The following is a 13,551-nucleotide window of genomic DNA, read 5'->3' as shown; positions in this document are numbered from 1 at the left end:
GAGTAAATAAACTTACATGTTTATTTCGAGTGTTTTTGATTAGTTGTTTTGGAGTCCTTCGGCCTCGATCTTTTTCTATATTTATTTAGTGTTTTTCTTTCTTATTTTTCTTAAAGGGAAGGTACACGTTTGGTAATTACTCAAAACAAATATTAACTTAAAAACTGACTTGTAATGAGCATTGGGGAGCTGTTGGTAGTATGAAAAATTGTGGGAAGCAACTCCCTCTAAAGTAACGTAGTTTTTTATTAATTTTTTATTAATTTTTTTGTTAATTTATCACTAAAATAATAAAAGACTTCTAGCTATAGAAGTCTTTTATTCCAGTCTGAAAGCACACAAATTCGTCCAACAAGGGTGTTTTTTCTTTTATCATTTTCTCGCAACTCCGATGACCAATTGAGCTCAAATGTTCACAGGCGTATTGTTTTATGCTTATGATGGGATACACCAAGTGAGGACACTAGTCTTTAACAATACCATATAATACATGTACCTTCCATTTAAAGGCAGTGGGCACTATTGGTAATTACTAAAAATAATTATTGGCGTAAAACTTTATTTTGGTAACGAGTAATGGGAAGCTGTTGATGGTATAAAACACTGTGAGAAACGGCTTCCTCTGAAGTAACGTAGTTTTTCGAGAAAGAAGTAATTTTCCACGAATTAGATTTCGAGACCTCAAATTAACATTTTGAGGTCTCGAAATCAACCATCTGAAAGCACACTCGTGTGACAAGGGTGTTTTTTCTTTCATTATTATCTCGCAACTTCGACGACCAATAATTGAGCTCCAATTCACAGGTTTGTTATATTATGCATATGTTGAGATAAACCAAGTGAGAAGACTGGTCTTTGACAATTACCAATAGTGTCCATTGTCTTTAAAGCCAGTGTTTACATTTTTGACTGGCGGATGACAAAAGTCTTCAATTAGTAATAATTATATCTTTCTGGTAATGAAAACACAAGCACTGGAACTCGAAGAAACCTGATGAAAAAAGAGGTAACTATGTTCAGTTTTAGATGTGAGAGGAAGACCCCCTTTCCCACAGGGCAATATGATCTAAAGCACAAGTTCACAAGCTAACCAAACATTCGGGGAAGTCGGGGGAAAGGCATAACTTTGTGGGGAAAACTTAATGTATCTGACCCATATCGCGTGCATGTTTTGTTTTCATTTCGATTGGAGGAGACAAGACGGAGGGGTGGGGGAGGTTTCTGATTGGGTTGCCGGCCTGGTTTTCTATAATTTGCATTGGTTATCTCAAATATTAAACAGATTGAAAAAAAGTAAACAAATACAATACCATCCCATCACTCAATCCAGGACAACCGATAGTCTTTAGTTTTATCTTTAAAATCCAAAAGGCAAATCGTCAGATAGTTCCTATCGATGGCATGGCGAAGATCTCATATAAAACAGCATCTCCCTGTTTAAACCTTCAGAAATACACCAGAGATGGAGTGATGTTGCACTCGCAAGATCACTAACTTTACTAGAGTTTAACTCATATGCTAAACCGCTGACTTTTTGTTAATGGTTTATACTTCTATAAAATTTGCATTTGTTTGTTACCATAATCCAGTTTTGCCTTACACAAGCAACAAAAATGTTTTTGGAGAAGTTGAGTTCGTTTTTAGTGCCCATGTGCTTTGTTTTGGCGCTGTCACATACCGGACTTACGCAAGGTAAGATACATTTGCCTATTTATTTTAAATTAAATTGCATCGCTATATGTATTTCGTTGTATATAGTGGAGACAAATATTTGTAATATTCAATAGGCCTAAACTCAAATTATGAAATCATGTTTTAAACAACCTTCCAGATTTTGAGTATGAGCTTGACGATGTGATTTCCGAAGATTACACCGACTGGAATACAACCATTCGTGAAATCATCACCTTATTCCCCGGGTACAACTGCTCTGATGACCCCAAATGGCCGGTAAGATATAGTTACACTCACCAGTAATGGATGTAAACAAAAAATATCCTAAATCTAACACAATAAGACACTCAGACAAACTTCTTCTTCATAGCACACAAACTGAACAAGGTCCAGCAGACAAACGAACAGAACACAGGAGTGAAACATTGCGAACAGTCAGTCGCGGTTGCTTCCTAGCTCAGGGCAGCCAACGTTACGGCCCAGGTCAGAACTAACAAAATTATTGCAGAATGAAAAACTGTGCAAAATCAAACTGATGCCATTTTCCAAATCGGACCATCGCATCAGTTCATTTTATGAGCAAACTTCTCCTAGCATCTATATTGAGTAATGACAGTAATTACATGCCTGTTTTGAGAGCCCTTAAAGACACTGGATACTATTGATAATTCTCAAAGACCAGTCTTCTCACTTGGTGTATCTCAACATATTATGCGTAAAATAACAAGCCTGTGAAAATTTGAGCTCAAATGGTCGTCGAAGTTGCGAGATAATAATGAAAGAAAAAAACACCCTCGTCACACGAAGTTGAGTGCTTCCAGATGCTTGATCTCGAAACCTCAAATTCTAATTCTGAGGTCTCGAAATCAAATTCGTGGAACATTAATTTGTTTCCCTAAAACTACGTTACTTATAGAGGGAGCCGTTTCTCACAGTGTTTTAACTACCAACCTCTCTCCATTACTCGTTACCAAGTAACGTATTATGCTAATAACTATTTTGGGTAATTACCAATAGTGTCCGCTGCCTTTAAACTTGTTGAAAATATAAACGTTCAAAATCAACCCCCTCTCTGTCTTTCTTGGTATCTTCTTTTGTTCTGCCTGTTATCTGACACTTTGTGTTTGTAATCCTGAAGCACCTGCTAAATAAAACCTATATCCTTGTCACCTGGTGACCTTATGGACTCTCTGACCCGGATCCAACACCAAGGGTGTACCATTAGGAGTAAACTCACATTGGAGAGAGCGTTAAATCCGTTCTGTTTGCACGCGGCATATTACACTGACCAACTGCAGAGAATGGGAGACATAAAGGCACAGGGGTGGATTTCACAAAGGTAGTACTAACTTAGGACTAGTCCTAGGCAATGCTAAGAGATAGGACCAGCAGTACTGAGGACCAGTCCTAAGTTAGGATGAGTTACTGGTTAGGACCAGTCCTATCTCTTAGCATTGCCTAGGACTAGTCCTAAGTTAGGACTACCTTTGTGAAATCCACCCCTGGACACGCGTTTAGTAAATGTCAAAGACCAGTATATCACATCGAATGCATAAAAAGTACTAACGTGTGAAAATGTTGGACTCAACTGGTCATCGAAGTTGCAAGAAATAATGAGAGAAAAAACACCCTTGCTGCAAAATAGTGTGCAGTGTGCTTGTCAGAAATGCCTAAAAAGGGCTTCAGGCCCAAATCAAAGAATTACCTCTTTCCCAAAAACCACGCTATCCAGAGCGAACGTTACTCACAATGTACAGCTCTCCTTTGCTCGATACCAGTGCAATTTGAGATAGGGCCTAATTACCACAAGTGTCCAGTGCCTTTACATGTTTCGCAATATTAATTGTTGTGTATTATACAAAACAAATGCACGTATAAGAATGCTATGTTGCTCACGCGGTGAGTCTGGTCTATAGTTATGAAGTTATGGCCTAATGAAGTATGATGACCGAACGAGTGGTGGGTATTCTGCGACATGCACGAACAAAATTTATTTATTAGGCTTTTCCGTTCGTTTGATATAAATCACACCACATAGACCTAGTTCAGTTGTTCACAATGTATATCTGTCTTTGTTTCTAGTATGGAGAAGAACAGATCTTTACCTGTGACATCCTTCCTCCGTCATCGAAAGTTCCAGATTCAGGTAAAACTTTCCACTGATAAACAAGTTGCTATTTCAAATCATTCAGCCTACTGCCAAAATTCTTGTTACAGTTTCGCAGCTGACTTGTGCTCATTTGTCTACATCGCGAAATTGCTTGATGTCTTTTGCATTTAAAGAAGAGCAATTCAATTCAATTCAATATTTTATAGCCATGTTAAAAGGATACATGGATTTCCTTTTCCTGGTGTGTAGAAAGTTGACGGTTTGAATGATATTATATACTCTGTCAGTTTAATAACTTTGAAAGTGAAAGGGCCGTGCTTTTGTGGTATGTTGTTATATACCGTGTACACCACAATAAAAATTATATAAAAAAAAAAAAAAAATTGTTCTGATATTCCATCACTGGTACCCTTGATTTGCTTCTTTCTTATATTGATTTTAGTGCACAGATTGCGTCCAGGTGACATCAACGTTATTGGGGCTATAGGCGATTCACTGTCTGTAAGTTTAAGCAACACTATCGCCAATGTGAAGCAACGAAGACTGTGAAAACAAAATGTGTTTTTTAGTTTTAGTTTAATTGCGTTGACTCATGTATATACACCAGTTTAAACTGAGCAAACAAAAACCTACCCATTCTTGGATTGATGGAAACTGAAAATTGCGGTTATACTTTTTGAAGAAGTTTAGAAACAAAAGACCACGACAAACACGTGACTTCATCACCGTCTCATGTTGAGCACGTGACATGTTTTGATTCAAAAAAATGTGATGCATTATAACTATGGCTTCTAGCGCTCATATTCGGCACTTAGTGACGCATAAGGCGCTTCAAAATTCAAAATTACATACAGTGTATGTTGGGCAACGTTTGGAGTATGAGACATATTCCTCTTACATAGTACCATGTTATGGTTTAAAAGGTTCTGTGGCGCAATATGCTATCCAATAAAACAAGTAATACCGGGGCGCACCCCTTCCCATTTCGATAAAATGCACAAGGTTCCTTTACGGCTTCACGACGTCCCATCCGAAGACGAAACAATCATCATGCTCAGTCTTGCTTAATTATTTTGTTGGGTAAATGTCTTGCACTTCTCAATCCCAGTCAGAATCGACTCGAATTCTGAGCTGATCAGAAAAGTTGTTCAAAAAAAGATTTGAAATCGGATTCTTACGTCATTTTGACCCATTTCTGTTTCATTGTGACCCATTTCTGGGTTATTGTATCAAAGTTTCCGGTAATGCTGACCCATTGTTAACTTTTCTTCTCTTTAGGCTGCCAGTGGTGGTGGAGCATGTTCAATGCCTCAGATGCTGTATCAATACAGGGGGAAAGTATTCAGGTAGGATTACTAAGGGAGGTTTGCGGTAGTTGGTTCTGGAAAGAACCGATGGTTAACAATTTAACGTTTCGATCAGTATGCTCTGTTCGTCATTGTCAAAATTTGCGCTTTGGAAAGGTTTAAGTCTAAAACATAAAATTCATGACAAAAACGTTTGTGTATAACCAAAGCTTTTGAAACTCGTGGGATTTGAATCAAAAAGAAGGGATTGAACTATTATTAATGTTTTTGTTTTCTTTATCTTTTACCTTTCAGTCATGGTGGGGACGAAACTTACGCAACAGTGCCGACACTTGCCAGTAAATATCGCTATGTTATATAGGCCTACAGCTGTTTTACAGTCAATTTTCTGCTATCTATGTGGGCCTAGTTTTTATTTCATTTTTATTTTTATTTTTTAAAGTTTAGTCTGTTACCGTAAACACTTTTCTTTTTTGCACGAAAACATGAAATTAATTAATATCATAATGACAATAGATCTATATGTTTTTTAACTGTAGAAAATTGTAGTTATATTACAGGGTTTTTTTCAAGTCTGATTTCTGTCATAAATAAATACATTAGAATCAAGTTTTTTTCAAATCTTATTTCGCCCCAGATATATTACGGAAATACAACCCCGGACTGAAGGGATTTGGCAAGGATACCGGAGGGTGGATGACTGAAAATGCAGCTATGAATCTCGCGGTACCCGGAGCAGTAGCTCTGTAAGATCTACAAATCATTTCGGTTTTTTTAGTTGTTTTTATTAGTTTTCAATTTAGGTTTTGGCATTTAAAGCCATTGGACACTTTCTGAATAGAACAAAAATTAATTAAAGTTCACAGATTTACAAATAACCTACAGGGTTTACATAAGGTAATGGTGAAAGACTTCCCTTGAAATAATATTCCATGAAATGCTCGATATCGAGAACAACCGATTTATTTTAAACACATGTCATGACATGGCGAAACACGAGGAAATAATGGTGGGTTTTCCCGTTATTTTCTCCCGACTGTTACCACGAATACTGTTTACCGATGTTGTGCGATTGCTTTAAAGACACTAGACAAGTTTGGTTATTATTGAAGCTAATTATTAGCATAACAAAACTAAGGCATATGTAGCATATACGAGCAACGGAGAGCTGTTGATATTATCATATAACATTGTGAGTAACGGTTTCCTCTAAAGTAACGTAGTTTTGGAAAGAGATGTAACTTCTCACTTTTTTAGGCGTCTGAAAGCGCACAAATTTGTGCAAAAAAAGGGGTGTTTTTTCTTTCATTATTCTCTTCCAACTTCGATTAACATTTAATTCAAAATTTTCACAGATTTGTCATGTAATGCATATGTTGGGACACTTCAAGTAAGAATACTGGTCTTTTACAATTACCACAGGTGTCCAGAGCCTTTAATGAGGACATGTCGACGAAAAATCCGTTGCACAAAAACGCCGATCCAAAAACATTATGCATTATCTGTTAGTCCACAGAGTGTTTCAAAACACTGCCGTATGTGGACCTCTTTCGTCATCAGGCCCACACTTCATGTGTACTTCTCACTCATTACCGACCCCGTAAAAAGAGGACTTCACTTCGTTTTTCCGCGTTGTTTGGACTGAAGGTATTAATATTCTGCGGTGTCCCCATTGGTTGTGTACACACGAAACCAAAAGCACACTTTACTGTGTTTAAGTCATTAAAAATAAGTGCTCTTTTTGTGAACATTTTCAACTTTGATCTAGTTTTTAAGACGTTTCATATTGTTTGTTTGTACAGTGATATCCCTTTGCAAGCGGAACGACTGGTAGAAAAGATGCAAAATGACGTCACCATTGACTACGAAAAAGACTGGAAGCTAATTACCATATTCATAGGCGGGAATGACCTTTGTGCCGTATGCCGAAACAAGACGAAGTACTCACCGGAGGCTTACATCGATAACATACGAACAACCATACAAACTCTACACGAAAAGGTAACAAGTTGGCATTTTGACCTTCCCCTTGACAAGAGCTAATTGAACGTTTACTCACCCTCTCGTGGTGACGTCATGCACCTGGGGCCAGCCCCAAGTGACCCACTCCTCAAGCAGGCACTTAGAGCTGACCCGGGTGAGCCCCTAGAATGGCGTCAAAGCTATTTGAACGTATCGGGGCAGACCGGGGTCGACCCTGGGAAGCTAATCGAACGCAACCACTATTTCACATACATTCATTTTGAAAGTTTTAGTGAACCATCATTCGGTCCTTTTGGTTGGCAAGTTGTTCGCAACAGCTTATTTTATTTTCTCAACTATCTCACTAAGATCACAGGAACATTATGTTTGGCCCACAATCACAAAACAATGACAACTTGGGGTTGAACCCAAGAACAACTGACAGTTTCCCTTGTAGCTTATCATGATAATAATATATAAATTTGACAATTTACAAAACAAATATTGACAAACAAAGAATATTTTGGTCAAATCAAAATATGTGGTTGTAAAAGGTTAATACTTTATTGGAGAATATCATGTGACCCCCCCCCCCCCCCCAGAAAAGAAAACTACAAAAAACCACACACATACACACAAACCCGAAGAAGAAAAGTCAATCTTAGTTGCATACAAGTTTTTTTGTCTGAGGACACTCATACCGTAATTATAATTTAACCATTATTAAACCGTTGGTTGTGTCCTTTGTTTTACTACTGGTAGATGCCTCGTACCCTTGTCAACGTAGTTGGGATTCTTGATCTTCGAGAAATCAACAAGCTACAGGGAGCACCTTGCAGAGCGGCTCATTTGTAAGAATGAAAAGTTAACTTTTACATTCATGTTTCTGTTGTCTATGCCCTTACATAATTTGGTTAAAGGAACGTTCACAGTATATTGGTAAGAAACAAAAATCGTGAAGTTCACAGATTTACATAAAACTTACACGGTCTAATGATGATGATAGTAGAAACATCCCTTAAAAGATTTCTGTATAAAATGTCATATTTAATGAGAAATAAATAATCTCATTTCGCGTTTGGAGTTTATCGCTCAATGAGCGTTTTATTCATTTTTTTTTTTGCAACGCTGCGAGTGCAAAATTTGAAATCGGTTTTTCACCCTTCTCTTGTGACCCAGATGGCCGATCGATCTCAAACTTCTACAGGTTTGTCAGTTTATATATATGGTGGATTACATAAAGTGCTTACACTGCCAGCAACTTTTTTTGCTAGCAAAACCAATTCTGTAATGTTCCTTAAGCTTGCCTTGTTTTAATCTATCAATAGACTCCGATGCTTGGTATTGTGGAACGCTCAGTTATTCTCGAATGGGATGGAAAAACTCAGTTGCTGTCTTTTATGACATATGTAATAATTTCAATAATGATTTCCGTCACGTCATTTGCAGATTATTCTGCGATTGCGTTGCAAACTATACAGACGAAGTGTTGAAAACAGAGTGGGAACCGATCCTCATTCAGTATCAGGTAAGATTACGTGGACATACAACGTCCTTAACAAAAGTGTTTCAGAAAATGAAACAGCAAATCAATCGGTGTGTGCCCGGAAGAAGGGTGGACTCAGCTGCACTTTTTCCGGCACACAAAGTGCAAGTTCTTGCCAGTCAGCAGAAGCAATCAACCCGGGCCCTCGCCACCCCCCCCCCCCCCCCCCCCTCTCTACAAAAGGGTGGAACTAAACTGTTTGTTGCTAGAGTTGCTCTCCAGACATGGTTTTCTTCCACGCTCTTTTTGTCTTCAAACAAACTTTGAAAAGTAATAATTAGATACGACCTTATGGAAGCTCACACGTTACATCCGAACGCGTCTTAATACCCACTAGCGGGAAACCCCTGATTGATGCAGGCCAACCCTTACTCCTGAGCGATCTGTAAACATTTATTTTGGAATAAGAGCCTCTCTCATTTCTTCCGTTTGTTTTGTTTCGATGTATTACTTTTTAGGACATGTTGGAAGAGATGGTAATGAGCGGCGTCTTTGATGATCGAGATGACTTCACTGTGGTTCATCAGCCATTCTTTCACGAGACCAAAATACCAACAGTCCTGGTAACTATGTCTAAAGTTGTTATTTATAACCATGAAAAGAGGCACAATGTGAGAACATGCTGACATATTCGAATAGTTCCATTGTCTTAACAATGTCATACACACCGGTCAGCTCATATGACATGATATCCCAAAATGGACCATGCCACACGTCCTTAGAGGGAACAGTGATTATTGGAAGGGACAGGACACAACTCACTGTGAAAGAGCAATAAATGGTCATAGGGATGGTGAAAAACCCGAGGAAACAAATCATAACATGTGGGGCAACGAACCAAAAGAGGAAATAATTCAAAACGCGCAGCCCGTTCCCCAATCCAAAATAATGAAGCAAAAAATGTGTCACTTTTGTTTTTCATTATTAAGAATGCATATATAATAAAATGCAATGATTGATGTCATTTACTTCAGGGTGTTGCTGATCGTTCGTACATGGCACCAGACTGCTTTCATTTCAGCGCTAAGGGTCATGCTGAGACTGGCAATGCGTTATGGAACAACATGGTAAGAGGCATTACGAGAGGGTAGAGTAGTCTTGATTCAAGGACTCACATTATGCAAAGGAGAAGTTTTGGGAACGCTAGGTGGCACCAGACTACTTTCAATTCAGCGCTAAGGGTCTTGCTATGCGTTATGTTGATTACGAGAGGGTAGAGTAGTCTTGATTCAAGGACTCATATTATGCAAAGGGAGAAGTTTTGGGAAAGCTAGGTGGCACCAGACTATACTTTCAATTCAGCGCTAATGGTCTTGCTAAGACTGGCAATGCGTTATGTTGATTACGAGAGGGTAGAGTAGTCTTGATTCAAGGACTCATATTAAGCAGAGGTAGAAGTTTTGGGAAAGCTAGGTGGCACCAGACTATACTTTCAATTCAGCGCTAAGGGTCTTGCTAAGACTGGCAATGCGTTATGTTGATTACGAGAGGGTAGAGTAGTCTTGATTCAAGGACTCATATTATGCAAAGGGAGAAGTTTTGGGAAAGCTAGGTGGCACCAGACTGCTTTCACTTCAGCGCTAAGGGTCATGCTGAGACTGGCAATGCGTTATGGAACAACATGGTAAGAGGCATTACGAGAGGGTAGAGTAGTCTTGATTCAAGGACTCATATTATGCAAAGGGAGATATTTGGGAACGCTAGGTGGCACCAGACTGCTTTCATTTCAGCGCTAAGGGTCATGCTGAGACATGGCAATGGCTTATGAAACAACATGGTAAGAGGCATTACGAGATTGTAGAGTAGTCTTGATTCAAGGACTAATATGCAAAGGGAGAGGTTTTGGAGAAATCTGCCACAAACTGTCTTTCTAGCGTCTCGTCATAATGCTACTGGATTCTTCCTATGGGTGCACCCCTCGAAACAGGGAGATACAAAATGTCAAAGCGTCTTTTTCGGTTTCAACTGGGAAATACTGTTCATTACTTTCTATCCATCTCTCGCTTGTATCTAAAGTTTTGGACTTAAAAATTGCTTTCAAGTTCTAAATCACCGTCAAAATTATGATTATTTTATGATTATGATTTTTTTTTTAGGTACAACCAGTTGGCAGCAAAGAGAGAGCGTGGACTCCCAATGGCCCGTTGACTTGCCCAACACAAGTAAGTTCGAAGCAGGAGAAATTAGTAAATCGGCATATACAGCTACTGGATGCTGTCGATCAGGATAAACTTGTCAATAAAATATCTGTTTATTTTCCATACTTTCTTGGGGATTCTTTACACGTTGCGAGGCACCAATGGGATGAAAAATGTTTTTGGTGGTTATCTTATCCGTATTTTGTCATGAGTTAACTCAAATAATGAACACAAACCACTTCAAAATGGCGGGCGTTACCTGAGGACACAATTACCCCAAAACCGTTTAAAGGCATATGGATACTATTGGTAATTACTCAAAATAATTATTAGCATAAAACCTTACTTAATGACGAGTAATGGGGAGAGGTTGATAATATAAACCATTGTGAGAAACGGCTCCCTCTAACGTGATAAAGTTTTCGAGAAAGAAGTAATTTTCCACTAATTTGATTTTGAGACCTCAAATTTAGAATTTGAGATCTCGAAATCAAGCATCTGAACGCACACAACTTCATGTGACAAGGGTGTTTTTATTTTCATTATTATCTTGCAACTTCGACGACCGATTGAGCTCAAACTTTCACAATTACCAATAGTGTCCACTGTCTTTAACTCAAATAATGAACACAAACCACTTCAAAATGGCGGACGTTACCTGAGGACCCAATTATACCCAAAAACATTTAAGCCGAACAAACCTATGATTACAGGAAGAAGATCACCAGACAAAATACCACGCCACCATGTACCATCTGTGATTGGTATCCTACCCATTGGCTTAGCACTGACAGACTGCTGAGCACCATTTTCTGCTTCAGGCCCAAAGAAGCTCCTTGACCAGATTTTGGAAGACAATTATTATTCACTATGTGCAATGAGTTCGATGATCGTAGTATTGTCTTTTCACGATGTTTTATCCAATCCAGGAATCACCGTACCTGTACACCAATACAAACAGCCGACAAAATCCCTCAACAAAACTTCCCATGACATCAAAGGTTGTCATGACGACATCAAAGGTTGTCATGACGACGGTAAAACCCAGCCCAACGGATGATGGTGATGCAGATGGGGGCGTGGCAAACCTCGGGCCGTGTCACTTCACGGCTGCTCTGTTCGTTTCTTTGTCTGCCATTTTAACTTATCTTCAAGTGTGAAAGACACAATAACTGACTAAATTGGGATACTAGGTGGCAGGAGACACGAATAATCCAATGGTCTTAGATCTGAGCCCATATAATTCTGAGTACACTCAGAATTAGGTAGTAGGCCTACTCAAAATAATTGAAGTTCACTTAAAACTTGCTAACTGGTTTTGTGAAAAGTGGTGCACTTTTATGCACTACATCAAACAGGTGGCAGAGGACTTCCCCATGTTACAGTCCAAGTTTTTCCTAAAACATTTTAAGATGCATATTGCAAATTTAAACCAGTGGTATCCGATCTCAAAGACGGTCAAACAGTCGAAAGGGGTGGGCGTATTTCTTATTAATATAACGTTGGTTAGAAGAATGATGTCAGAACGTTAAGTCTTGGCTTCTAATTATGACGGTATTGCCTTCCGATCCATGCATCGATCGTGATGTACCATTTCATGGTCTTCTTTAATTTGTCTTTAGATTTTACTATATTATCTTGTGTACTTCAGTGTAAATATTTATAGAGTAATAGACAAAAATGTGAATGCATTGTATAAATATTGACTGAAAGTGTAAATCGTGTATTAAAGCTACAGTGTGGTGAATAAAACTGTATGATACGCAAATCGGTAATCACACTTATTGCCAGTGTATTCTTTTATGGCTGGTGGTATGTCTTTTGTTGACGCTTGTTTTTTGACAATAAATGAGTCTATTTGGAACGGGCGTGGCCAATTACATGAAGAAATAGCAATAACGTTCACAATGGTCTAGACCGGGAACCCCACTGGCGTTATTAATTGGAGGAGGTGAAGCGTTACACAGCCATCATCAGAGGAATATTACGATGTTCAGTGAATTCCGAAACACACCTTTAAATTGCTGGCCGAAATATGGCAAAATTTTCAACAAATTTGGTGCTCGATATGGTTTAACCCTCCCCAACCTCTTTGGACAAGATGCAAATTGGGATGGGGGGGGGGCTCTATGGTTTTACCCGCGTGCTTACATATCATCATACTCGACTACATGGGTCCCTTTATCTGAGTTCGATGAAAGATGAACGGATGTATCAACAAGTCTTAAAAGTTAAAGACTCTGGACACTATAGTCAATTGTCAAAGACCAGTCTTCTCACTTGGTGTATCTCAACACATGCATAAAATAACAAACCTGTGAAAATTTGAGCTTAATTGGTCGTCGGAGTTGCGAGATAACTGAAAGAGCCTTGTCACATGAAGTTGTGTGCTTTCAGATGCTTGATTTCGAGACCTCAAATTCTAAACTTGAGGTCTCGAAATCAAATTTGCAGAAATTACTTCTTTCTCGAAACTATGTCACTTCAGAGGGAGCCGTTTCTCACAACGTTTTATACTATCAACCTCTCCCCATTACTCATCATCAAGTAAGGTTTTATGCTGATAATTATTTTGAGTAATTACCAAAAGTGTCCACTGCCTTTAAAGGTTTTAAGGGTCAGTGGGAACCGTTCGTGAAGAAAGGGGCGATGTAATCACTTCCCCACCTCTATGTTATTATGCCAGCGGAGGAAGTTTATACGGTGCCATCCAACTTGTTGAGATCCTAAGATAATTTACTACAGGATGATGACATCCTAAAAATGACAGCATCTTGAGATGATTTATCCATCTAAGGGTTTGATGACATATTG

At 38.7% G+C, this 13,551-nt stretch overlaps 1 protein-coding gene across 1 annotated transcript; it reads left to right on the top strand.

Moving 5' to 3' along the window:
• Positions 1 to 1,463: 1,463 nt before the first annotated feature.
• On the top strand, positions 1,464 to 12,475 carry LOC139940961 (phospholipase B1, membrane-associated-like). Its single transcript, XM_071937369.1, has 14 exons — positions 1,464 to 1,692; positions 1,832 to 1,950; positions 3,757 to 3,820; positions 4,227 to 4,285; positions 5,063 to 5,130; positions 5,386 to 5,429; positions 5,729 to 5,837; positions 6,894 to 7,092; positions 7,816 to 7,904; positions 8,503 to 8,581; positions 9,058 to 9,162; positions 9,574 to 9,666; positions 10,696 to 10,761; positions 11,667 to 12,475. The coding sequence occupies exons 1-14, from the start codon at positions 1,614 to 1,616 to the stop codon at positions 11,895 to 11,897; spliced, it is 1,404 nt and encodes a 467-aa protein (XP_071793470.1). The 5' UTR covers positions 1,464 to 1,613; the 3' UTR covers positions 11,898 to 12,475.
• Positions 12,476 to 13,551: the final 1,076 nt, after the last annotated feature.

The sequence above is a fragment of the Asterias amurensis genome, chromosome 1 (genome assembly GCF_032118995.1).
Source record: "Asterias amurensis chromosome 1, ASM3211899v1".
NCBI lineage: Eukaryota > Metazoa > Echinodermata > Asteroidea > Forcipulatida > Asteriidae > Asterias > Asterias amurensis.
This window is presented reverse-complemented; position numbering and strand designations above follow the sequence as displayed.